This window comes from Hevea brasiliensis, chromosome 11 (genome assembly GCF_030052815.1).
Source record: "Hevea brasiliensis isolate MT/VB/25A 57/8 chromosome 11, ASM3005281v1, whole genome shotgun sequence".
Classification (NCBI taxonomy): domain Eukaryota; kingdom Viridiplantae; phylum Streptophyta; class Magnoliopsida; order Malpighiales; family Euphorbiaceae; genus Hevea; species Hevea brasiliensis.
In genome coordinates, this window is record NC_079503.1 from 10027051 (window position 1) to 10054793 (window position 27743).

General features: G+C 32.0%; 2 protein-coding genes across 4 annotated transcripts; both read left to right on the top strand.

The window, feature by feature from the left end:
- Positions 1-595: 595 nt before the first annotated feature.
- Positions 596-12202, top strand: LOC110646609 (conserved oligomeric Golgi complex subunit 8). The gene is made up of 12 exons (XM_021800106.2): positions 596-901; positions 1060-1212; positions 4688-4836; positions 5579-5656; positions 5748-5841; positions 5947-6021; positions 6196-6492; positions 9050-9117; positions 9217-9271; positions 9422-9560; positions 11415-11599; positions 11685-12202. Exons 1-12 carry the CDS (start codon positions 782-784, stop codon positions 11982-11984), a joined length of 1713 nt encoding a protein of 570 aa, XP_021655798.1. The 5' UTR covers positions 596-781; the 3' UTR covers positions 11985-12202.
- A 2440-nt stretch (positions 12203-14642) lies between these two features.
- Positions 14643-20108, top strand: LOC110646608 (uncharacterized). Of its 3 annotated transcripts, none has more exons than XM_021800104.2 (13): positions 14643-14861; positions 15354-15461; positions 15536-15597; positions 15806-15856; positions 15970-15996; positions 16077-16181; positions 17015-17122; positions 17267-17338; positions 17445-17477; positions 18087-18149; positions 18471-18595; positions 18741-18954; positions 19259-20108. In XM_021800104.2, the coding sequence occupies exons 1-13, from the start codon at positions 14678-14680 to the stop codon at positions 19967-19969; spliced, it is 1863 nt and encodes a 620-aa protein (XP_021655796.2). In that variant the 5' UTR covers positions 14643-14677; the 3' UTR covers positions 19970-20108. The 3 variants fall into 3 exon arrangements, with proteins under 3 accessions (XP_021655796.2, XP_021655795.2, XP_021655794.2); XM_021800103.2 differs by having other exon boundaries at positions 15360-15461; positions 17445-17495; XM_021800102.2 differs by having other exon boundaries at positions 14644-14861; positions 17445-17495.
- Positions 20109-27743: the final 7635 nt, after the last annotated feature.

The window sequence follows — 27743 nt, forward strand, 5'->3', positions numbered from 1 at the left end:
TTGGTATTGAATGCAAGGTAACGTGTAAAGAGAGCAACGAGTAAAATACCCGCAAAAATTATTTTACTTAAATTTATCTTAAATTTAATTAAAATTTTTTTTAATTATTTAAATTTATTATAAATTTGATTATTATTATTTGAAAAATATATATATTTATTTAATTTAATATATTTTAATTAATAATTTATATAAAAAATATTTTTATTAATAATTTATATTTTAAAAATTTAATAATTTAATAAATATTTTAATTTTATTTATTTAAAATATAATATATAAAAAATTATAAATATTATTAAAAAATATATATTTCATATTTAACTAATTATATAAACGAATTAAGATAATAAATATACAAGTAAAATCTAAATTCTAATACGATTATTATTTTTCAAATCTAATTATATACTCTTTAAATTTATCTTATTAAAATTGATAAGCCTATGCTTCCAAAGTGCCATATATATATATATATATATATATATATATATATATATATATATATATATTTCCGTTTGATTAAAGATTTAAGAAATTCTAAACCCGAACCGTCGATTGGATTCGGTCCCAAGAACCATTGACTGATCACCGGACCGGCTATGTCTAGCCAGTAGCGTAATTCACCCATACAAATACAAAACCAAAATAAGCTCGACGTTGGTCAAGTACAATTCAATCTCTGACTAGGCATTTCGCACGACCAGATCTTTACACCTCTCTGTGATCTAAGCCGAGATCCAAACCCCAAAATCCTAATTCTCTTTTCAATTTGGAGAAAATGGGGGTCGAAAATGCTGACGACACTTCGGCGGTGGCTAGCCTCCTCCCTCTCGCTTCCGTCTCTCAGCAGCCCTACGTTTCTGAGCTTCTCTCATTCACTCTCGATCGCCTCCACAAAGTATGGTTACTTGAACTTGTTTATTTGATTCCTTTGGGAAATTAGGAAGTAAACAATGCAAACTCACTCTTTTTCTTTTTCATTTTTAGTTCAATTTATGGTTATTTTCAAAGTTTAGTATTTTTTTAAAAATATATTTTTGCTATGTTTATTTGAAGGAACCTGAGTTATTGCGAGTTGATGCGGAGAGGATTCAAAGGCAAATGCAGGAAGTAGCGGTGGGCAATTACCGTGCGTTCATTGCCGCTGCCGATGCGTTACTTGCAATTAGAGAGGAAGTGACTTCTATTGATAAGCATCTTGAATCTCTGGTATCGATAACCTATTCAGTATATTTCCTTATATTACATTTTACTTATTTGCATTGAAATTTGAAGTGATTATTATGTGATTTAATGGAAACGCACATTCTTCATCACTGGATATGTTGTCTAAACTCTCTGCAATTTTCACCTCTTGATGTTATTCCTGGTTTTTTTAACTAGTTGTCTGATGTACATATTTCTGGAGAGCTATAGGCGTTCAATTAGAGGAAAAAACTCCTTTTTTGAATCTGATAATAGGGAATGAAGGTGCAAGTTTGAGGAGAAGTTTTCACTTTATATTTGCATTGAACTCTATGCGACCTCTGAGCAGTAACTAGTAGTCGTCTTTGATTCTATATAATGCATAGAAGGGTATGAAGGCTGCCATGTGGCCATAGTTACTAAAGGCATGTCTCAGGCTCAAGGCTCACCTGGCTCTAACCCTAGTACCTTATGTGCCTAGGCGTGAGCCTTTGTTCAAGGCAGAAGCCTTTACAAAGGCATGCTTTCTTTATTTCCACTTTTAGCGGCACTTCCATTGGCGAAAAGCACTGCCACTTAATCTTTATATTTGTCTATATTAACGCACAAGGAAGTTTTTGGAATTAGCATTGCTGGTGATAACTAATAATCAAAATCTCATCAAAACAGCACACTCAAGATCACAAACCTCCCATATATCCATTTTCAACATATCACTCTATTATTATCTTTTTTTTCTTAAAAAAAAAAAATTACATCTACATCTATTTCAAGATATATGCCAAAGGAAAAAGGAAAATCAATGTTCACTCAACTCAACTAAGCCTTTATCTAAAAAATTTGAGGTCGGCTATATGGATTCTCTTTCTCCACTCTAAACGATTTTGGGTTAAATCCTTAGAAATGTGTAATACTTATAGGTCATATTGTACTACTCTCCTCCAAGTCAGTTTAGGTCTACCCCTTCTTTTCTTTCTATCCTCTAACTCAATGTGCTCTACTTGTCTAACTGGAGCCTCCGTATATCTACACTTCACATGATCAAGCCACCTCAATCTCCCTTCTCTTAACTTATCCTCAATTGGCACTACTCCTATCTTTTCTCTAATACTCTCATTACGGACTTTATCTAGTCTAGTATGGCCACTCATCCACCTTAACATTCTCATCTCCGCAACTCTTATCTTAGACACATATGACTCCTTCTGTGCCCAACACTCACTACCATATAGCATGGTCGGTCGTATGGCTGTACGATAAAATTTTTCTTTCAACTTATTGGAAATCTTACGATCACATAAAATTCCCGTGGCACGTCTCCATTTCAACTATCCGGCTTTAATCCTATGACTAATATCCTCCTTACATTCCCCATCTACTTGGAGGACTGAGTCGAGATATTTAAAATGATTACTTTGGGACAGTACCACTTCATCCAAACTAAAATTACTTTGGGACAGTACCACTTCATCTAAACTAACTCATTCCCTATCACCAGTTCGGCCTTCACTGAACTTGCAATGCATATATTCTGTCTTTGTTCTACTTAACTTAAAGCCCTTTGACTCTAGAGTACTTCTCCAAAGCTCTAGCTTTCTATTGACTTCTTCTTGCGTCTCATCTATCAGAATTATATCATTCGCAAATATCATGCACCAAGAGATACTCTATTGTATATGTTTCGTCAATTCATCTAAAACTAATATAAAAAGGTAAGGACTTACAGCTGAATCTTGATGTAATCCAACTGAGATAGGAAAATCTCTTGTGTCTCCTCCCACTGTGCGCACAATAGTAGTTGCTCCTTTATACATATCTTTCAACACTTGTATGTACCTAATAGATACCCTCTTTTGTTCTAACACTCTCCATAAGACATCTCTTGGAACACTATCGTAAGCCTTCTCCAAATCGATAAAAATTATGTGTAGATCTTTCTTCACATCTCTATATTTCTCCATCAAGCTTCTAATGAGAAACATCGCTTCCATAGTTAAACGACCGGGCATGAAGCCAAATTGACAACCAGCGTAAAAATTTCGTCACACCTTATGATATGAATTCAAATGAAAAGCATTGTCCACTAACATGAAAATTAATACTCATTTAGTTGTTAGAGATAAAGAAAATGACGAAGATATTGATTTTGAAATGAGTATCTAGAGGATGAAGGTGTTTATGATTGCTTGACTTTAGTTTGGAGACATTAAAAGATTATTTAAGTTTCAATATATTAGTTTAAACTTTTAATATATTTTTATTTTATTTGGATTGCAAAATTATTATTACTTTAAAGCTTATTAGTTATTATTATTTTTTAATTTCATTTTATTTCTTTTATGGAATTTTTTTATTATTAGTATTATTTTTTTTTTTTAACTTTTGCACCTCATCTCACTCAGGTGCGCACCTGCGCTTGGGCTCCAGAACCCATTGGCACCTTAGTGCGCCTTGAGCCTTTAATAACTATGCATGTGGCAGAACATTAGCATAGAAAAATAGTGGAAGCATCTTGATATGAGGCAATAAATGCTTAAAAGTGATATTCACAAGGGGGAATCTGATTATGTTTAGAGGCTGTTTGAAAAAAATGAATTTCATAAAATTGCTGGAATTCATTTACAAATCTGCACTTGACATGTGTGGAACCCCATAAAATTCATTTAGAATTCTATCTTTATTTCCATCAACTTAGTTATACTTCAGCCAAATTTATCAAAACTAGTAGAATTTGCAATTGACTTTTAAACTACATATACATATCATATGTTTTTAAAATGAATTCTATTTATTAATAGATAAGATGCCAACATGAACATTAGGATAATTCATTTACAATGAAATGAATTCCATATTCATTTGATTTCAAGTGCAATGTAAATTAGAAATTGATGGGCAGTTACTCTTTACCTGACTTTGATTTTGATTTCATTCTAATGCATAGTTATTAAAGGCGCGCCTTAGGCTCAAGGCTCACAAGACTTGAACCCCAGTGGCTTATGCGCCTAGGTGTGCGCTTTTGTTCCAGGCACAAGGTTCTAGAAAGGCATGCCTTCTTTATTTGCATCTTTAGCAAGCACTTTCATTGGCAAAAAGGACTACCACTCAAACTCAAACCAGCAAACTCAATTCAAGATATATGCCAAAGAAAAGAAGGAAAAGCATCACATTTATTTGACTTTTATGGATTTTTTAAATTTTTTACTTTTGCGTCTCACCTCGCTCAGGCGCGCGCCTGCGCTTTGCGCCTTGCGCTTAGGCTCAAGGACTCCTTGGCGACTTAGTGCGCCTTGAGCCTTTAATAACTATGTTCTAATGGGTTAATTTATTCTTCATTGTCTGGCTTGTTTATTGGTAGAAGGTGTAGATACAATCTATTCAAATGACCAAAAAATGCAGTGAATTTAGTGTGATTGACATTTCCTAATATTTCATTATAAATTTCAAGAATATAGTGAAATCACTGTATACTGTTGTGTAATTGTTTTCCCATTGGCAGATAACTGAGATCCCAAAGCTGACATCTGGTTGCACAGAGTTCATTGGATCTGCTGAACAGATTTTAGAGGAGAGGAAGATGAACCAAAAATTGCTAGCAAACCATAGCACATTGCTGGATTTGCTTGAAATTCCTCAACTTATGGACACGTATGTTCTTTACAAAATTGTTAAGGTCATTTGCTATAAAGTTTTATCAATGACTAAAATTTTGGGGGACTGAAGTGTTGTTCTTGAGAATGTGATGTAGACTCGGTTGTTAAAACTCTTCATGCATTTATTGACCCGAAGCATTTAAAGTACTATTTTCACTCTAAACATTAGGTGATAATCTAAGCATATAATTGATGTTGGGAATCTACTTGAACCAGAGACATCACTTACACAATGCAGCTAACTTTTATAATTGTATATGACAAGGAATATTCTAAGCAGCTACTTGGAAGATTGAAACTAAATGTAGAAGTATTGTCCTCCTCTTTTCTAAGTTGACTTTGAAGCTTGGTACTGATTTTCATGAGACAGGAAACTATTTGCATCTTTAAGGATTTTGAGGCTGTGTGCTGGCATTTTATGGATATGTTTCCAATGGGTCTCCCTTATATTTAAAGGTTAGATAACAGATTGATATTCTCAAGAAAAGAATTATCATTAATGATTAAAAAAAAAAAAACCACTAATAGTGTCTTTGGCGCTATATGGAGCAAGATAGTGGAAAAGGATCCGTTTAGGCAACCTCAACTCGTTTGAGAATTGAGACTGAAGCTTAGTTAAGTTGAGTTTGCCTTATGATTGGTGACCATTGAAAGAGGTTGATGCTGAATTTCTAGCTGCAGACATCAATTTCATAGAATAAGTACTTAAAAGCTTCATTGATCCTACCCATTTACAGGTGTGTAAGGAATGGAAATTATGATGAAGCTCTCGACTTGGAAGCATTTGTTTGCAAACTCTCAACCATGCACCCCAAGTGAGTGTTGCCCATGCTATTTCCCTTGAACAGATATTGGTGTTGACTTTTGACAGAAAGCTTACTTAAACTTTGTTTTTCCCTCTCAAAGTTTACCTGTCATTCAGGCATTAGCTGCAGAAGTTAGGCAAACCACCCAATCTCTTTTGTCTCAGCTTCTTCAGAAACTTCGATCTAACATCCAGGTATTGTGATAATTATGTTAAGCTTAGAACGTTAAATGCAACTGATTGATTTGTATACATGGATTGGTTTTTATGCATGGTAGTTTTTGTGGCTATACATTGCAGTTGCCTGAATGCCTCCGGATTATTGGCTATTTGCGTCGAATAGGAGTATTTAGTGAGTATGAAATGCGTTTGCAGGTAATCTAACAAATCCTTTTTGTTTACAATTGTATTTTTGTGTTCAGGATGGTAAAAATGCAAATAGAAGATATCTAACTTGTATTGTACTTCCTACAAAGACATTTAAGTTACTTGTATGCTTTCTTTGGTAGATTCAGTGTGCCTGTATCTGACAACTAATTTGTGATTCAGTTTTTGAAATGTCGAGAGGCATGGCTTACTGGTATTCTGGAGGATCTGGACCAGCGAAATGCATATGAGTACTTGAAAGGGATGATAAATTGTCATAGAATGCATCTTTTTGATGTTGTTAACCAATATAGAGCAATATTTGCTGATGACACATCTGGAAGTGAAGAAAATTATGATGGTGGGCTTCTTTTTAGTTGGGCTATGCATCAGATTACTGCACACCTTAAAACTCTTAAAGTCATGCTCCCAAAGATAACTGAGGGTGGATCTCTATCAAATATTTTGGACCAGTGCATGGTGAGAATCTTCCATTTTGATATTAGGTACTTGCATTTTGATAGGAAGTTCAGCTCCAGTTATCTATCTGACAATTTAGTTTTTCGTGAGGAATGCCATTATTTATGAAACCATGTTGTTAATTCATATGATATCCTATTCTCTCTTGAGGAATGCCATTATTTGTGAAAGCATGTTGTTATTTCTTGAGGAATGCTATTATTTATGAAATCATGTTGTTATTTCTTGAGGAATGCCATTATTTATGAAACATTAATCTATGAGATCGTCTATAGCGAAATATCCACAGTCACTTGAATTTCCCTCATAATTCTCTTGCGGTGATTCTTCATCCTTGTGCTCTACCCAACATGCAAATTCTATTATGGTGGACTTTCATATCCCATATGTCCAACTTCTAACTTATCCACGCTTGAAGTATACAACCACCTGATCCTTGGTATTAGCACTATTTGATGAAGAAGGTTTTGCATTATTGAAACAGTCAAATGGCTGTGAAGCAACTGATCTGGAGCTACGAGTTGCACCAAAACTCCTTTTTGAAGCTATCTCCTTGGATGGAACCCAGTTTTTTTAGTGATTTGTTGGTTCAGATATTCCTCCACATCAAGGGCCATTTAGAATGCATGTTCTACTCTATATACAGGCCTGTCTAAACATTTTTTTTTTCTTTATGTTGGCTCTTAAACCAGCCTTGAATCGTTGGGGAAAAAAAAAAAAAAACCAGCCTCGAGCCAATACATGTGCAACATCTTCCACATCTCGACTTTTAATCTTCCATTCATCAAACTGATGCATGTATTGAGCCATAGATATGCTTCCCTGTTTCAAAGTATAAACCTTTTCAAGCATTTTTTGCAAGTAATTATATGGCATATATTTTTCTTGTAGTTTAGCTTTCATCGCTTGCCATGTATTAATTGGTAGTTGCCTCAATCTTACCATGCCTTGCTCAACACCTTACTACCATATTTTAGCTAGCCCAATGAGCTTCATCTTCTACAATCTGCTCCCATGGTATAAAAATCAAAATAAGATTCAATAGAATGAAGACAATCACAAAACAATGCTGGATGAACCCTACCTTTAAAATTTGGAGCTTCCACTTTGACTTTCTTGGTAATATCTCTGGCTGTGTCTTGTTCTTCATTAGGCACAAGTGCCACTTCAAGATTTTGTTTAGCCCTCGTGTTTGTTGTTTGAGGGAGAGCTTGACTATTGGGTGCTGAAGTTGTTTGCTTACTGCAAGTACCAGAAGACATCATCCTAAGCAACTCATCCACCTTGGGATGAGCTCAGTCTCACCTTTGTTTCTTCATGTTCTTGACGAAAGGAGTTGAATTATTTTTGAAAAGAATCAAAGTTTGAATTTAATTCAGCGTTAGGAATATATTTAAAGGATCTTGAAGCTCTGATACCAAATTGAAGCAGGACAGCATGCAGTTCTAAGAGTTAAGGTGGAAATTTGAGGTTTTGTTGAACTCTAAAGGGGGCAGGAATTTAGTTGGAAAGTTCAGGTTTAGAAGGTGTAGGTTTGGAAAGTAAAATAGTGCGAGAAGCAGGGTTCGAGGGGTTGTTTGCAGAACCAAATTAGGCAAAGTGAGCAATAGAATAGCGTAGGCTTCACACCTAAACATCCTTAGGCATCACACCCAAGAGTAGGATTATATCACACAACTCATGATGCAAAACTTCAGGAATTCTCTTTGATAAAAAAACTATCAAACAACATACATAATTATTTACAGAATAAAAAAGTTAATCTTTATCCTCCAAGGATTTGGACTCCAAAGTTAACGTTAACTTTTAAGTAATCTAAAATGTAATCCTTAACAAACAAGGTTTAAAGAAGACTCCTATGGAAATCTAGAACTTTCCATAGAATCTAAAAGTGCAAAAAAACCCGTCTTCTAGAAAGTCAAAATCCTGCAAATTTCCTAAACAAGGAACATCAAACAAGACTAGTGGAGACCTAATTCAGTTCCCAACAATGCTTTGTTACTTATTATAGAAGAAGGAAAAAGAATAGATAGTGGCAGTGGTCGGGTGGTTAGAATTGGAGGGAAACTCCTGTAACAACTTTTGGAGGGAAAGGCCTCAAGTAGTTAGAGGTAGTTCTCGTTGTCTGGAGATTGTTAAGGAGTTGTTAGGAAGCAGTTACTGCTGTGTATAAAAGGAAGAAGTCATACCTATATCAACTCATTCAAAGAATGCTATTCAATAATAATTTCTCTCATCTCTATGCTCTTTTCTCTTCTCATCTTGTTACTATTCTTTTCTCACCTGATCTCACTGTTTCTCTTAAGTTCTCTGAGAATTCTGTTTCAATCCCCTTCCTTGAGATTGATTCAGACCTATTACTTTGCATGCTTCTTGTTATCAAAGTGCCAAACTAGTGCTTGGGCAATAGATTAGCTTTGCCATGCCTTTTATACTATGTATGTTGCCATCATACTCCATCAGAAGCAAATCTGCATTTAGGTGGAGAATATTTGACATTGACATTTTACTTTGGTCTGAATCTGAAGATGATGTTACTTGTTTCTGTTATTGGTAGTACTGTGCAATGGGACTTTGTTGGGTTGGCTTGGATTTTCGGGGCTTGCTTCCATCACTTTTCGAGGAGTAAGGATACATCTTTATTATGCTTTTGCCCTTCTTTTCTTTGTTTTTAAAAGAAAAAAAAAATTCACTTAATAAAAGTTGATTCTGGTTATCTTGCAGGGCTGTTCTCAACTTATTCTCAAAGAATATGAGTGCAGCAGTTGAAAATTTTCAGGTATATGGCAACGGGTAGTATTTGAATTCTGCTCCTATAGGGGCTTGAAAATTTTCCATATTAACTTTAAATCAGTTATTTTGCATGTTAGTTTCAGTCTTGCAACTTATGTGTTGATTGGTAATTCATAAATTGATGTTTTTATTTCAGTTAGTTCTGGATTCACATCGCTGGGTTCCACTACCAGTAGTTGGCTTTCCCACCAATGGTATTGGTGATGAAAATCAGGAGGATGTGACTCCACCATCTTATCTAATGGAACATCCACCTCTTGCAGTGTTTGTTAATGGTAAGTTTGATGCAAGTTTCTAGGGGTCTTTGTCCTTGTGCTTAAACTTTGGTTATTGCTAGATTCCCTACCTTAAAATGCAGGACAGCTGATTCATTTGATTTGAGATCAGATATTCAAGCTTCAAAATGACACTTTTAACTCTTTGTATGATATTTTGTATCATAAATAGATTTGTTCAAGACTGCCCATGATTTATGCAGTCAGTTATTGACATTTATTTTACATGATCTGAGATTGCATGCAAAAGCAGTCCTTACTCAGGCTAATTTCACGCATGCTCACTCGAGTTTCCACCAAACCCCATTATGCTCACCGGAAAAAATCTTGCTGTAAAAATAATTGAAGTGGCAAAAAATCACAATTAGGCTACCATTACGTGCAGCATTTAGTCTTCCATTTGATTGTGTTGATGTGGCGGTGGGAGTATTTATTATATGGTAAAAGATGATGCTGGATCCCACAACATTCCCACAAATCCCTGATACTGTCTCCTGAAAGATGCAACGCCGTCTTCTCCATCTCCAATCCCTCTTGCACTGTCTCTGGGCACTCGTTTCTTATCCTTGCTTGCCAGCAACAAAGACAAGCAGTTGGAGCTTGTTGTCTTCATCCCCAAAGTATTGTTTTGTGTTTGCAGCAATTCACTCTCACTTTCACTTAGTAGCAAACAAGCTCAAGTAGTAGAAGCTGAAAGACGACCTGAAGAAGACAAAGCTGTTTTGATTTCAATTGCATCACATCACACCTCTTCTAGAAGCTAAAGATGCCTTGAGATGTGGAGGGAAATTAGAGACAGAGAAGTGGAAAAACCTGTCCTAATTACTTCACCAATTAAATCAAATAAAGTGGGATCGCTAATCTCCAGCTCTCTAATTACAACTACATCATCTCTCCTCAGAGGCTCCATCAACATTGGGTACTTAACTTGAATTTTGCAAATTACCTTTTATTAGCGGCATTAGGCAATGTGTTGATCATGAAATCAGGATGATTTGATGGGTGATATTTGTTATCAAGGGCATCAGATGCATCAGCTGCTTGTTTTGACATTCAGCTGGCCACGAATGAGGGAAGAGGTCTTATTGGCATGTACAAATGCATATTTGCTGTTGACAAGCAACATGAAATATGGTATCCTTTTGCTTTGCTTATACATGCAAACTTTGCAGGAACACATGGGGATGAATTTCAGTGGTGGTGGTCATGCTGGACATGTCTGAAGAGCTGACATTAAATGTGGAAATTTAGAGGATGGAGGTGAGGGAGGAGGTGTTACGGATGGTGGAGCTGGGTCTGATCTTGGCATTGGAGGTGGTTTTGGTAGAGGAGGTCAAGAGAAAAGAATCTCTATTGAGCACAGTAAAACATTGTGCATCATTGTCATCATCCTTAGCAAGAACTCAAAATCAAGAAGAGGAAAAAAGAGAAAAAAAGGGAAATTTATTATACCGTCTGCTGGTTCTTGAACTTGTTGAAACTGCAATTCTCTTTGTTTGTGATTTATGGTGGAGGTGTGGTAACAACAACCAACCAATTAACAATATTTTTCACCGCCAAGTCAGTGTAAGCAATCGGGAGACTGGTTGCTGCCTGTAATGGTGTTCAAATCGTGATTTTCTACCTTTTCTGTTATTTTCATGGCATGATTTTTTTTTTCTCTCGTCAGCATAATAGGGTTTAGTGAAAACTTGAGTGAGAAATTGTGAAATTAGCCTGTCCATACTCCATTGTTTTAGTGGATTGTCGCCCCCTTCCTCTCCCTCTCCCCCCCCCCCCCCCCCAAACCCCCTTCTTTTTTTTTTTTTTCTTTTTCCTTTTTTGGGCATTTACAGATATTTATTGGTGCTCTAGGTGTGTCTGCTGCAATGAACGAACTACGTCCTTGTGCCCCAATAAGTTTGAAGTTTGTTCTTGCTCAAGAATTAATTAAGGGCTTGAGGGCTGTTTCTGATTCTCTATTAAGATACAATGCAACTCGGATGCTTAGAGAAAATGAATCTGCACTTTTCCTCTCACTTTGCCGAGCTTTTATAGAGGTGCCTTTCTTAATAACTTGGAATAATGTTATCTTTGAGCGGCTTTAACTACCTTCTCATCATTTGTAACTCCCTTTATTTGCAGGTGGCTTATCCACATTGTGCCACATGCTTTGGTCGCTGTTACCCAGGGGGCACTGCTCTTATCATGGATGCAAAGAATCTATATGATGGAATTGGCCGGCTATTGGCAACCTCATCATCAAGAGAACTCCCAAAACCGGTCAATAATCCTGAGGAAAAGAGTATAACAGAAAATGGGGACCTGCCTGTGGTGGAAAATGGAGTTATTCCAGAGGCGGAACAAACACAGGGTAACGATGCAGATGAAAAGGAGCAGAAAAGCCCTACTTTGCAGACAGATGGAAAGCTTACTGATGCATGAAACACCAAATGGATAATTCAATCCTGGTACACACCCAAAAAAGAAAATCCTGATTGAGGCCCACCATTAATTTTGTAGTTCTCCACTCTTTTTTTTTTTTTTTTAACTCAGTCTGCGCCCCATTATTTTGTAAAATCCTGTCAAATGATGCTCATTATTTTATGATTTGTTGAGACATAAAGAGGAAGAGATTATTTCATGGAGAGTTATATGTGATATAGCAAAGGCGTTCACTTTTTTTTTTTTATATATATATATCTGGACGAAGGCATTTACTTATTTACAAAAAAAGAGCCTATTGTCGTGTAACATTCTTAACAGGGCACATTTTTTAGCTCCTTAATTCTGGTTAAATGAATGCATGTGAAATACTTCTGATGTTTGATTACTTTTCTATGTTCACATATTGAGATTTTGCACGCAGGGTTTTCCCAGGCAAGGACGTGTACTGATTTTGTCGCAAGCTGAAGCTCCAATTAGCCTTTTTAGGTCTGGATTGTTTTTTAACATTTCATTTCTTTATAGTCCACTGTGAACAAGCTGAATGGGGTCCCTGGGTGACCTTCCCGGTGGATTTGTTAAGTAGGATAGACAAACGACATACAGCAACCGAGCAAATTTTGTGTGCTGAAGTGAAAAAGAAAAGGAGAAATTGAAGGGAAAAAAAAAAAATACCCTGAGATTATGCGCGCATTAATAACGTAAGATCTTAAGGAAAGTAACTCAAGCTTACTGGAAATTGTTTAGATGCCAAAAATAAATTATAATTTATTCATTAAATTTAGTGAAATCTTCATATAAATATCAATATATTTAAAACTCATTTATTTTAGTACTGATGTTTTAATAAATCTGTAAATTAGTTCATGTCTTGACATATATAGATGGAAAAGTATTCAGATTTTTTTAAATTTTTTTTAATAATAATTAAAATAATAAATATTATAAAATATAAAGACTATTTTATAATAAAATTTAAATTACAAATATATAATATTATTTTATTAATAAATTAAATCTAAGAGAATTTTATTAATAAAACAAATTTTAATAACTAAATTATTTCATATTGAAAATATAGTTAAGGATTTTTTTTATATAATTAACGGTATATTGAACATAAAATTGAATGGAAGATTAATTTATAAATTTATTAAAATATTAAGAACTACGTAAGTAGATTTTAAAAATATAAAAATTAATATATATGCTTCATTAAATTTAATGAATTAATAATTATTTATTTTTTTTGACGGCATAAAGACAATTTCTCCTTTATTAACAATATGAATCCTTGTGATGCCTTTTTATCAAAAAATTAATCTCGTAACTTATTTAAAAAATACACGAAATTACAGAATAGTAATTCATTTTTCTTTAACCGTTTGAAGGAGAAATTAATTATTCAAATGAAGCTTTGATACTTGTGACTTTTAGAATATGATGTTATTAACTCCTTTACAATGGCAAATTTCAAGAAATTGATGCATTTTACGGAATTTAGGGTTATGTAATTAAATAAAAGTTAATTTGCATGAGAAAAGAAAAGAAATTTATGGCTCCAATCTTTGAGCTGTAATAACAGTGACTTAGAATCTTGAGTTATAAATGAAAAAAATTTATGGGTATATATATATACACTTGTCCTATATAATTATTCTTAAAAATTGAGATAATAAATGATAAATGGAAATAAAAAAAATAAGATTAAAAAATTTTTGATATATTCAAAACCTAATTAATTAATTAATTAATTAATGATTTTAATATTCATTATATCTTTTATTATATCTTTTTATTTGTAATAATGAATGAGTTATTTGTTAATAGAGTTATTATCTGTCAATAGAATGGAAAATTATGTAATATATCTTATAAACTTATAGTAAGTCTAATTATATTTTGAGCAATTAAAATGATATTAGTTATTAATTATATGTTTCGAATTGTGGAATTATTTGTTTTTTTCGTTTATAATGTGTTAAATATTAATATTTTTGTAATTTTTAAAAATGTTAAATTAAATTGAATCAAAATAAAGTTAGACCAAAATTATATCGAAGTGTTTCGAACCAAAACTGTTATGAATTGAAACCATTATGAATTAGGTAATTATCACATACAATCACTCAATTTTATGAGTTTTTCATAAAAGTTACTAAATTTTAATTTCTTTCATAAAAATAATTGAATTTTAATTTAATTTTATAAAAGTCACTATAATAAAAAAATTAAAAATTTTCAAATTAATTTACTGACTTGTCAATTATTTTGTAAATAAAATTACCTAACTACTGGTTACTGATGGAAAAGAAATAAAAAAAAGGATAAAAATTTAACCATGAGGGAGATAGCGGAATGTGTTTTATTCATCCTATTTTTTTTATTTTTAAAGAAATTAATAAAATAATATAATTTTATTTATAAAATAATTAATAAGTCAGTAAATTATTTAAAAAATCTTTAATTTTTAATTATAGTAATTTTTATAAAATTAAATTAAAATTTAATAATTTTTATAAAAAAAAATTAAATTTTAATAATTTTTATAAAAATATTAATAAAATTAAGTGGATGCGAGTAAATTTTACCTTAATCAGAACCAATTTGAACCATAAGGCCAACCAAATTGACGGTACCAGCCGGGGACCGGACCAGAACGGTCCGTGGCGGGGTCTAATTACAAGATTAGAATGCTATCCAAACGCAACGCAGGAATGGGCATAGGTCCTCACAACGGTTCGTTTTGGCACCAGTGCCGTGCAGTATCTTTTATATGCCAGAAAAACCTGCTGCTGGTCACTAACAAAAACCCTAGAACCTCTCACTGTCTCTCGCTCGCTCGCTTGCTTGCTTGTTCTTTGCGGATTATAAGAGGTGCAATATTCTATCTGTTTTTCTAAATTAAGGGTTTTCAGTTTCCAATCTATCTTAATTGAATATGCTTTCCTTGATCTCTGTTTGTGTTCCTGGAAACTTCGGTTTATAACAGAATTTTAGATAAGGTTCGTCTGAACGTGAATCAAAGCTGTCTTTGCGCTTCATTTGTTTAATCTAGGACCACAAATGGTAGTGCTAAAAGCTAATTCAAGATGAATAATTCGGTTTCTTCCAGCTTCATAATAAATAGTTAAATGAGGTCAATAAGTAAAAAGTTTGGAATTTTGACAAAAAGCAGCTCAATTTGAAAGTTCAGAATTTATGGGATGCAAATGATTGCTGTAGACTATGTAGTCTTCTAGAGAATATATTTGCAAACGAAGAATGATTGTGTTGATGTTTGATTTCTCCTTAGCTGAAGTTGATCCTGATGGTAATTGTTTGACTATGGCTTTACTTTCTCGTATGTTTGTTGCGCCTTTTGTAAAGCTTCAGCAATGGCAACCAATGCGCAAGACACTCAAGAGAACCAACAACCATCACAAAAATTGCAAATTTACTCTACTTCTAGCACTGGGGTCACACCCTTCTGGAGAGGTCTCTCTTTCTCTCTCTCAGAGTTGCACACCAACACATTCTGCTCAACTTAACTCTATCCTTTTCTTTGGCAGAAAAGTATGAAAGGGATGCTAAGAAGTATTGGGATATCTTTTACAAGCGACATGAAGACAGAGTAAGGTTCTTGGCCAGCCTGCCAATGTTGTCATTATGTATGATTGAATTTGTGAAATAGTTATATATTGCTGTTTGGTAATGTCTGTTAGCATAATGAATTGGCAACTGTTTAAAGTTATTCTCTAAGGTGCTTATTGTCATTTTTACCTAAATTACTTTCATTATTGTGGATAATGATTTTTTTTTTTTTGTTCCTTTATTTTCAGTTTTTCAAGGATCGGCATTACTTGGACAAGGAATGGGGCCAATACTTCACAGTGAGTATTGGAAACAAAAAAGAGAGAGAGGAAGGATTTTTACTGCTGGTTCCCCCTACCCTTCAATTTTCTAACATTGTCAATTTCTAACTTTATTGAATTGAGATTTTCAGGGAGGAGAGAGAAAAGTCATTCTAGAGGTAAAAACTATTTAATTTCCTTCATACCATAACCATAGTGTCCCACTGTTTGGTTGTTGACAACTGATGCTGATAAGCAGGTTGGCTGTGGAGCTGGGAACACCATATTTCCTCTGGTTGCAACCTACCCTGATACTTTTGTTCATGCATGTGATTTCTCACCACGTGCAGTTAACTTGGTTAAGGTTTGCTTACTTGAGAGTTTTTTTTTTTTTTTTTTAATGATTGAACATAATAAAAAATTGTACACTTTTTTTTTTGTATTTTTTGATTTGCACATCATGAAATGAATATAGATCATAGGGATAGACATATTGGATTTGACATTTGAAATGAATTCAGGAAAAAACTTTAGAAATGATAAGTTGTTATTTTCTTTCATGTGAAATTTTTTTACTTTATTTGTGCTGAAAAGTGTGTCTTGATAAATTGAGCTCTAACCTGAGTAGCTGTAATAATATTACTCAATTAATTTGTAATCCTAATTTAGTTGGTGCTAGCTATATGGGTTTTTTTTTTTTTCTATTCAGCTTGGTTTAGAATTAGACATGCATTTGTTGTGAGATCTAGAGTTAAAGTCTTTTTCACCACATTATTCTAGGTATTCTTCACGTTTTTCCTACAACTCCGATATATTGACCTTCTGTACTGGTGCATTTGTCAGTTCTATGATGAACATATCTTACATTCCTAATGAGATCTTTCTGTGTATTTTCAAGCATCCATCATCTTTGGGCTCGATATTTAATAAATAAAAATTTTTATAATGTATTCAGTGTGTTATCCATCACAAATGAGGTTGTTCCATGAGCATTGAATGAAAAAATTGTGATTGGTATGGACTGGATTGACATCTGCAACTTAATCTTGATTGGAAATAGGCTTTCTATGGAGATTTGAGAGATTTTACCTTGGTCTTTTTTGTTATATCAAGCCATTTATTCTTTACTCAATTATAATTTGTACTTTTCGTTTAAGTTGGTGAGGTGATGAGTGAAATTTCTTTTGCTTGTTGCAGACACATAAGGACTACAAAGACACCCATTTTAGTGCATTTGTATGTGATCTGACCATTGATGACTTGAACAAGGAGATTTCACCAGCTTCAATTGATATAGTGACAATGGTATTTGATTTTAAGTTATAGGTTGCAAGTTTTACATGATTATGTTTGCATCAGTTAAGTTGATTGATAAGTGTAGCAATTTGCTCTCTCTAATGCTGCTTATTTTTTCCCTCACTTTATTTAACTATCTGACCTTTTAAGCAGATATTTGTCTTATCTGCAGTTTCCCCTGAGAAGATGCCCCTAGTCTTACAAAATATTAAGAAAGTTCTCAAGGTAAATAATCACTATGGTGATAATTGTAAATTGTCTTAGAGATTTTATGTACTCTGATAAGATGAATTGTTTGATTGATGCAATTCGAACTTTCTTCTTTTTCCAGCCAAATGGTTACGTGTTGTTTCGTGACTATGCTGTAGGTGACCTTGCTCAGGTTGATGTACAGTTTACTTTTGACTTTGTTTCTGCTTAAAATTGACTGATACTGAAATTCTCTATACATCGACATTTGTTGACTGTCTTGCTATCCAAGTGTAGCTGTAACCCTGAATATGTGAATATGTGTTAGTTTTTTTCTCCCCTTTCTTCATCCCCTCTGAATGTTGGACTGTTGGTGCGTATATACCCTAAAACAATGGTTCATTTACATGCATACGTATGAGTGGTTGTTTATCTGGCCACTTGCTTTAGTTATGTAAATTGGGCATGGCTCTAGATGTTTTAAGATCAATCTCAACAGCAATTTAATCAGTGTCTTTTAACTTTTCATGGGGAATAAGGTTTCAGGAGTGTAACCTGATATGAGAATATTTAAGTTCTTAGCATGAAATTGGGTGAGCTATGCCACTTAATCCCCAGTTAGATCAAATTTCAATTGTCTTCTTTTTCTATTTTTGGTTTGAGTGATTTTCCAACTGTCTTAATTTGCTTTCCTTCCCTTTGCCTTCCTCTTTCTTTCTTCTCATTTCTATGTCTTTTGTTTCTTGAGTCCTTCTATAACCAGCTCCTTCCATTGTATCAACAGGAAAGATTCACTTGCAAGGATCAAAAGATTAGTGAAAACTTCTATGTCAGGGGTGATGGCACTGTAAGTTTCAAAATGTGCACAACTGTTGTTTTGGGTCTAATTTGATTAGCATAAATGAGGTAATAGGAATGCTCTATCATTCCACACTCGCTTGCACACATATGGCCTCCATGTGGATATAGAAATAAAGTAAAGCTTTTTCTTGCTTGGTTTCTCATTCCAGTGTCCTTTCATTTCTGGTTACCTCACAAACCAAGGAATGAGAATGAAGTTCCAATTCATAATCCTAATGTCTGGTCTGGATGACCAAGAAGGGCATTAGTATTCTAGGTTTTTTAATTTGCCAGCCTAATATATGGTCTTTGGGCTCATTTTCTTCAGCGTGCTTTTTATTTCTCAAATGACTTCTTGACAACCTTGTTCAAAGACAATGGATTTGATGTTGAAGAACTTGGTTTGTGTTGCAAGCAAGTGGAGAACCGGTCACGTGAATTAGTGATGAATAGGTGAGTGATGAAAAACATGAAGGAATTTTTTTTTTTTTTTTTTTTTTTGGGGTGTGGTTGATCTTCTAGCAAGTCATTGATTAACCTCTTTACAATTGGGCAGCTGAAATGTAACATCCTATTCAATTGACTTATCTGATTTTAGGCGTTGGATCCAAGCTGTGTTCCGATTTTCGGACATGTCAAACTCTTGTTTTAGTAAAAAAGCTGCAATCAAGGAAAACCTCCTTGGTCAAGAAAATGTTGAGCCTAAGGTCAAGGAAAATACTTCAAAGAAAACTTTGAACAGTATTGAGGTTGACATATCTGAGGGTTTGGCAGCTGAAATGTTCGGAATTTTGCCTTCCCTTGATATTGAGGTAGATATTACCTTTTATTTTTTCTCTTTACTTTCTTGTTCTGTCCATTTTGTTAGTTAACTATTTTGAGAATATGTTTGACCACACATCAAAATGTTGTTTTAAACTAAAAGAATACTCATCCAGTATAATTTAATTTTACTTTTGTAAGTGTTTCCTAGAGTTGAAATGAATTATTAGCTCCTTCCTGCTTTCCATTATCTTCATTTCTTTCTTGTATAGAATCATTATGCTAAGATATTCTTTGCAGATGTTGATACATGTTTTTTCCTTTTTTTTTTTTCCAAAATATTTTTAACAAAAGGTCATTGAGATTAAACTTAGAGACCAGAATTTCAAGATTGATGTACTGTCCAGAGAATATCAGCACACATGTAAATCAACTGGCTTGATGCTCTGGGAATCAGCTCATATGATGGCTTCTTTGCTAGCTTTAAATCCAACTATTGTTAAAGGGAAAAAGGTGTTAGAGTTGGGATGTGGCTGTGGAGGCATTTGCTCCATGGTTGCTGTTAGATCCGCTAACCTTGTAGTTGCCACTGACGGAGATGCAAAAGCTCTTGAACTGTTGACCAGGAATGTTGCTTCAAACCTTAGACCTCCATCCCTTGCTAAACTAATTGTGAAGAGGCTAGAATGGGGAAATCAAGAACATATACAAGCCATGAAGGAACTCAATTCTGGAGGTTTTGAAGTCATAATAGGCACAGATGTAACTTACGACCCTGAAGCTATTTTGCCATTGTTTGAAACTGCAAAGGAACTAATGTCATTGAACTGTAATGGAGAGAACCAGCAATCTGCGCTAATCCTGTGCCATGTTCTGCGCGGTGCTGATGAACAATCTATACTTGCATCAGCATCTCAGTTTGGTTTTAGGCTGATTGATAAGTGGCATGCAGGAATTTCATCCTATTCGTCTCAAGGCATCATCGGCTCTTGGTTCCCAGAGAATGGCTGCGAGGAGTATATCCCGAGTACTGCATCGAGTATCTTGTATTTCCATGTGCAGTAAAAATCATCTTGTTCCCATTTTGGTTTTGCTTTTCTTACTTACATCTGAAATATAAAGTTCAATCCTTGTTTTCATGTAGTACGCTTAGGTGCAATTTTGCTATTATTTTTCGGAATTAATTTGATCTTTATTTGTGCAAGGTGATTGAGATTATCAACAGAAATACTACCATAAATATACAAACAAACCATGTCATCTTTTGTTAATGAATTTATGCTTTTTTATATAAAAAAAAAAAAAAAAAGAGATTGAAGAAAGGTCTAAATTACCTTTGGTCTGAAGTGCCTTTCTTTTCTTAATCTTGTTTTATTTTTTGTTGTCAAACCTTATTTGCAAGCCTTTTTCTATTGGCTTTGTCTGAGGCATTTTACATTTATCGTAATGATTCGTTTCAAGAAAACAGAATCCTAGTCTATTTTCGAGTTTAGGCAAGTGCAATTGTGATTCATATATGCAACATGCAACTTGCAACTGCAATGTGCAGCAAATTCTAGGTCCGCAAATGAATTAAATTGCTCGTGAGCTATTTGAGACTTGTGTTAGTTTGGCTTAATTTATTTTCTAAACGAGTCGAGCTCGAGTCTAAATTATTTAATAAATGAGCTGAATTTGAACTTATTGATGTTCGGCTCGTTCATACTTATAAACTTGCTTATTTAAAAAGTTTACAAGTTATCTTAGAAATAAATTTGCGAGCCAGTTGGCATAACTAAAATTATTTAATTTTAAACTTATGATCTTAAGCCTAATAAAGATTATGTAGTTTTGAAATTCATAACTCTCAAATTAGAACTCAGTGAATCAAGTTGCCCGCGAGTTGTTTGAAACTCATCTACGTAAAAGTTTAGTTCATTTAAAAAATTAGTTGAGTTTGAAATTGAACTCAATTCGAGTTCAAAAAAATTTTAATGAGCCAAACTTAAGCTCTTCTAAGTTTAGTTTGGCTCAATTTATTTACGCTTCTAATAATTCTAACCTTAAAAATAATTAATTTCTTATTGAGAAATTTGTTAGAAACATCCATGAATTAAAGATTAGCAAAACAATCTGATCATTTGATTGAAATGATTAATTTGGAAATTAATCATTATTAACAATCAGTATGGTTTACTTTTCGATTTAGTTTTAAAATATTAATCATATATTAACTTCAATTAAAAATGATTTTTTTTAATTTTTTTAATCGAGTTAAAAAACTTAGATCAATTTTGTTCTAAAAATATTGAAAATGAGTGGTACGTAGCCAAAATAACTTGCCATATGATTGCAAAGTCATCTTTGATAAGCAATCAAGTGATCAACTAATGTTTTATCCCATGCAAAACAGTTAACTTGCCACCTGCAAGTAGCATTGTCATCCATTACATAAAAAACAATCAATTTTGCAGCCGACTAAAATCAGTTACTAATGATAACGAATTTCACAATCGATTTATAATTTTGATTTTTTTTAATAAAATAATTAATTTTTAAATCGAGAATCGATGGTTAAATCGATTGCTATTAAATATTAGAAAAACCTTGAATATACGATAAGCAACTGATTTCTTAATCGGTTGTTAATTAATTGATTACTAACAACAATCGACAATAAATTGCTAATTTATTTACATAAACTACTACTTATTTTCTTTTCCCACTAATCATTTCTTTTTCTTTCTTTCTTTCTTCTCTTTTTCTCTCATTTTCTTAATCATCTTTTTCTTTCTTATTTTTCATCTTCTTTTTATTTATCATCTAATTTCTTTTTTTTTTTCTTTTTATTTAATTTATTTTTATTATAATTTATTTTTTATTCATATATTTTTTGTTAGTAAATTATTTATAGTACTAATTAATTTTTCCTAATTTTTTGTTTTATATATATATATGTCATTTTTTTACTAATTAGTCTTATAAATATATTTTTATATTTAATTTTTTTTTGTTATTATTTTGATTAATAATTATTAATAGTCATTTGTTTTGATAATATTTTTATATTAAGTTTTTAGTACTAATTTTTCATTAATAAATTATTATTTTAATAATTTTTAGAATAATTTATAAAGCGTGTATATAAAGCATATAAATTTATATATAAATATTTAATCTAACAATTGATTAGCTCATTTTCATATAAATTTAAACTTTCTATAACCGCAACTATTAATTTAATATAGCATATAGGAAAGAAATCAACTCTTAAGGGGAAACCAATGCCCTACATCAGCAGCATTTTTTTTTTAAATGCTAATGCATTTATGGAGGAGTGCTTATCTTTCATATAAATAATTAATGTATATATATAGTTGTGAATGAACACTTGTGTAGAATAAATTTGCAAATTTAGAGAGTAAAGGAACTCGTTATTAAAGAAAAAGGAAAAAAATTAACTTGAGCTCTCCTACTTGTAAAAGGAAATTAAATTGATTGTAAAAGATTTTAAATAGATGTAGTATACAAAGGCGAAGGAAGGAGGGATAAGAGGGAGCCTTAACCTCTAAACACTTGTGAAAAAAATCTTAAATAGATATTGTATATTATATTATTTTATTAATATTTAATTTTCCATATAAATATTAATTTTCATAAATGGTGATTTTTTTTATCCTATATTATTATGCTATCTAATTTTTATGTTTTTGCTTTTAGATATGTAAATTATAAGTAAGAGTTTAATATAATACATTGATGGTACTTGATTTTTATCCTTTTAAATAATATAATTTATATTTTAAAGTTATATAATAACTATAATTATGTAATATTAATTACAAAAATGTCTTAAATATTAAAATTTATTTTTTGACTGTAATTTTTAAAGTGTAATTGCGTACTTTATTTCAAATTTTAATTGTGATTAAAATTTTGATATACTGTGTTACATTCTAGTTTACAAAAGTTATTATTATTATTATTATTATTATTATTATTATTATTATTATTTCTTTTGTTTATTATAATTATGTTTTTTAAAACTATTTTCATAGATATAATGTTATAAAATTTAAAAATTAATACAAACAATATTATACATCTTTCTAATACAAGTTGAAATTATTCATAATGGTACTGTTAGCAGGTGATGATGACACTAATGGTTATATTCATAATATGTGTTGTTTTGTGAAGCAAATTATGAAAAATAGCAAAAATTTATTATTTTTTATTATTTACAATAATATTTTTCATATCGTGACAATTATAAATTTAAAATAATAGTAGCATTATTCTTTTATGTATTATTTTTCTTTTTACTCTATTATTATTATTACATATTGAAAATTTATGTACATTATGTTTTTTTTTTTCATTTAGTAGATAGTTTATTGTTATATATATATATATATATATATATATATATATATATATATATATATATATTAAATTACGTAAAATAAAATTTTTTATTGTTGCTTTGCTCTGGACAAAGTAATATTTAACTCTATTTATATTATATATCAATTAGAATTTAAAATTCAATTTGTTTCACAGGAAATAACTTGATTGTAGAAAAAATTTTATGTTAATTTTTTTTTTGAAAAAATAAAATATTTTATATTGTTTAGTTTGATATTAAAAAACAATTAGAAAATAATTAAATTTATTACCAAAAATTAAGTGAAAAGGAAAAAAACATTAATTGATCACTAATCCCAACTATCCAAAAAGCTTAAGTAACCATAATAAAAAGAAGACCTAAGAAACTTAAGTAAGTATCGAAGAAAATGACTTTCCAACTTCGAAAGAAAAAGTTATTTTCTCAAATTTAAGTAGCATTTTCTCATAATTAAAAAAATGATTCTCTTATAATATTTTTATTTTTAATTTTTAAACAATAAAAAATATTTTTAAACAATAAAATTTTTATGCATGAACAAACTTCAAATTTGAAATTTTCATTTACCTGTGGATATCTAAATATGTTATAATATAAATATTTAAGTAACTTTTTTTTTTTCACTCAGGACTATTGTACACCGTAGAAGCATATAAACTACAAAAAAATAAAATAAATATATAAAATATCAATATTTACATAGTTCACCTTTTTCACATAAAATTATATTCACAGGCATGTCATTTTCCATTATCAATAAAAATAAATCATTATTACAAGCTCAAAACTATACTACCCATTAACCAAATTACACCTAAGAGAACCCACACTACATAACTGCTCATAGTAAATACATTAGTTATTCATCTCAGTATTCTCTCGTAACACCTATGCATTCTACTGTTTCGGTGATCGGTGTCTATCCGGACAGTTAAGATATCTGGAACTACATTTAAATGATAGTGAGGAGACATAAAATGATGAAATAAATGATAAGAAAATACAAGAAAAATTAAGGAAAAGTAATAAAGATGAAATGTAACAAGGTTAAACGAGCCGCAACCGTAGCGATGGGTGACCGCATCGGGAAGTTACGGCGGAGACAATTGCCGACCTCAGGACCATGGGGAACCTCGAAAAATAATTTTCAAGACATAATTAAAAGTCTATTGAGGTATATATGACATTGAAAATGTCAAAGAAAATTCAGTGAATCGGTACAAACGAAAATGAAAATTAAAGAAATTGGAGGATCAGGGATTAAATCGGTGTTACCAAAAAATTTGAAATACAATATGAAGAAGGGCATTTTGATCATTTGACATATAGAGTTGACTTTTGACTTAAATGTCTATTAAAAATAAGTGGTATTAAATTTTAAAAATTACATAAAAAATGAAATTATGTATAAATGTGATTAAGAGAAATTAAGGGGTAAAAATTTGGGATAATTGAAAATTGATTATTATACTAATATTAAACTAAGTTAGTGGGGTTTAGTAGAGTATATAAGGGCCACTTAAGGACAGATTTTTCCACTTCACTTCATTCATCTTCAACCTCACTCATCCCTTAGCCAAATTCCATTTTCTCTCAAAGGACCTCCATAGCCGTTCCATGCACAAGCTTTCTCTCTCCATGGTCAAGCCATTTTCCTTCTAAGTTCCTTCATTAAAAGTGGTCTACACAACTTGGGAAAGATATTGGCAGCAAGAAAGAAGAGTTTTGGTGAGTTTTTAGTAAGCTTCAAAATAGGTAAGTGTCCAATTTTTCTTCTTTTCTTGAGTAAACTTGGTATTAATGTTGAGATGAGTTGTTTGGTTGGAAAAATTTGAGGAATTGATTGAGTATTTGATGAACCTAATTTCGGCAACCATGGAAGAAGTGAGAGATTAATTAATTCATGTGTGAAAGAGGTGATTTATGATGTTAATTAAAGTATTATATATGTAGCCAAGTTATTTCATGTGTATGTGTGAAAGTGGTACATTTGAATTGGGATTTTGTAAGAGGTATTGAAGACTTTGACAAGGGATGAATTTCGGCAACCTTGAAGTCCATTGGAGGGTGCTAATTTCATAAATGTAAATAGTGAATTATGATGTTGATGCATTAGTGGAAGTATATGGCAAATTGTTAGTTGAATTCATATGTATTAGTTAGGTGTTCCATATGCATTTTGTTGACTTTGACTTTGTGAATTAGGGTTGTATATTGTATATTGAGGACTTGTATAAACTGCTCAAATTGACCAATTTGAGATGTGATGAATGATTATGGAATGTGATGAATCCAAAATTTAGGTATGAGAGTTTAAGGATTAAGAATTTATACGTGTAATGGTTGTGTAATTGTTAAGGGCAGTGTATAAATTGAGCCATACCCTAATTTGTGTGACCCCAATTGGTATAAGACCAATTGGAGGTAAAACTAGACCTATAATGGACCAACTTTTATGTGGAAACCTTGTCAAAATTCTGTCCAGAAAATGACCAATTTAGTGACCAAATCCGGAATTGGCAATTTGAAACCCAGAATTTTTAACCATATGAATAGTATTCAATCAATTGGTCATAACTCACTGTAGACAGGTCCAAATGATATGAAATTTATATTATTGGAAAGCTTAGACATAGGGCTACAACTCTTATGAAGACAATAAAGCCCATCAATAACCAAGTCAATTTGCTTGCCCAAATTGGGGTACCAAAACTGTCCAGAACCAATGCAACCCAGAATTGCCAAATAACCACTTGACCAGTTTTGGTAAAGAGACTATATCTTGGTCTATAGAACTCCAAATGACATGAAATCAGTGCTAAAATTAAAAAAAAAACATAGACCTACAAAATTGATAATTGGACCAAAACTCAGAAATTAAAAGAGCTAAGTCAATTAATTAGGTCAAGCCAGCATACCAATTCTGGAATTCTGGAAAATGCATAAGTGACCAATGAATCCAAAATAGTCTTTTAAGCATATCTTCCACTAGAGAACTTCAATTGAAATGAGCCATACCATTCTGGAAAGCTAAGAAACAGACCTTCAACTTTGTTTTAGACATCTTCCTTAACTTATGAATGTAAGAGGCTTAAACATTTGGTCAAAGCTACTAACCTCATTGAAATTCTATTGCTATAAGACACTTGAGTCTAGTCCAATAATGTGGCTATAATTAACCCTACAAGACTTAAAAAAATTACAACTAAAATTTTTGAGTGACCTTAAGAGATGAGATAGGACAACAAATCCTATAAAGAATGCTAAACCTATATGTTACTACAAACTTGGTTAAATTCCATACCAAAACTGCCTAGTAAGGAAACCAAAATTCAGATTTGACCTAGTTATGATTAATTGACCATAACTTGAGTTATACAACTCCAAATGGAGTGATTCAAAAAAGAGAATTAAAGAAGACACAATAAGAAACAATTTGATGAAGAGAATTTTGTCAAATTCCCACTATAACTTGGTCCGATAGAACAGTAGAACTAAGTGACCCAAAACTGAAAATTTGAAAATTCTCTTAGGAAGCCTTAAATTCCAATTGGAAATCAATGCCAACATAATTGTAACCCAAAATGTGGTATGTGAGTGCAATTAGAACTAGTATATATAGTATGTATGAAAAGTCAAAATTTTACCCAATTAGTCAAATGAATAGTAACTCCATAACCCTAAATACAAGAATTCAACTTATAAAACCTAGTAGGTAAATTTAGTATGTAAAAATGAAATTATTGGAATTAATTATTAGAAATGGTTTGAATAGATACTGAAATACTTTAAAATTATGTGTTTCAGTTGAAAAGGGATCTTTAAAGAAAGAAAGAAAATTGGATTAAATCAAGTCAACAAAAGAGGTTTGTGCACAACTAGCCTATTTCTATGTTTTATATTTATAATGAGTTTTGAATGAATTTGATAATTGTATTTTCTCTTGTGTACAAGAACTTTAATTTATTGAATGACTTTGTATGATTTAATTATGTTTTCTCTTATGCATTTAAGGATTTATTGCATGGTTTTGACAATTATAAATTGTGAATTGTACACTTGATGTATTGACAACCTTATGCATGAGTTTACAATTATTAAAAATGTTTATGGATTTGTAAATATGCTTATGAGTAAAAAAAAAATTGTTTGAAATATGTTTTGAAACCATAGTAGCATGGCAATGTGATTGAATTTCTCATTAGCTTGTCTAATGGGATGAAAAGAATTCCCTCTCTGGCTGAAGTGTTGAGGTGTGTGCCAGTTGAGAAAGAATTTGAATGAGTACTCATATATTATGCTAGCTAGCATTGGTATTTCTCATTAGCTTTTGGCTATTGGGATGAATTAGCTATGTCCTGGTGTACAACCCGACATTGTATTAGTGACATGCTCTAAGCTGTGTGAATGTTTTCAACATTCTCAAATTATGCATACTTGATAAAATGTGAT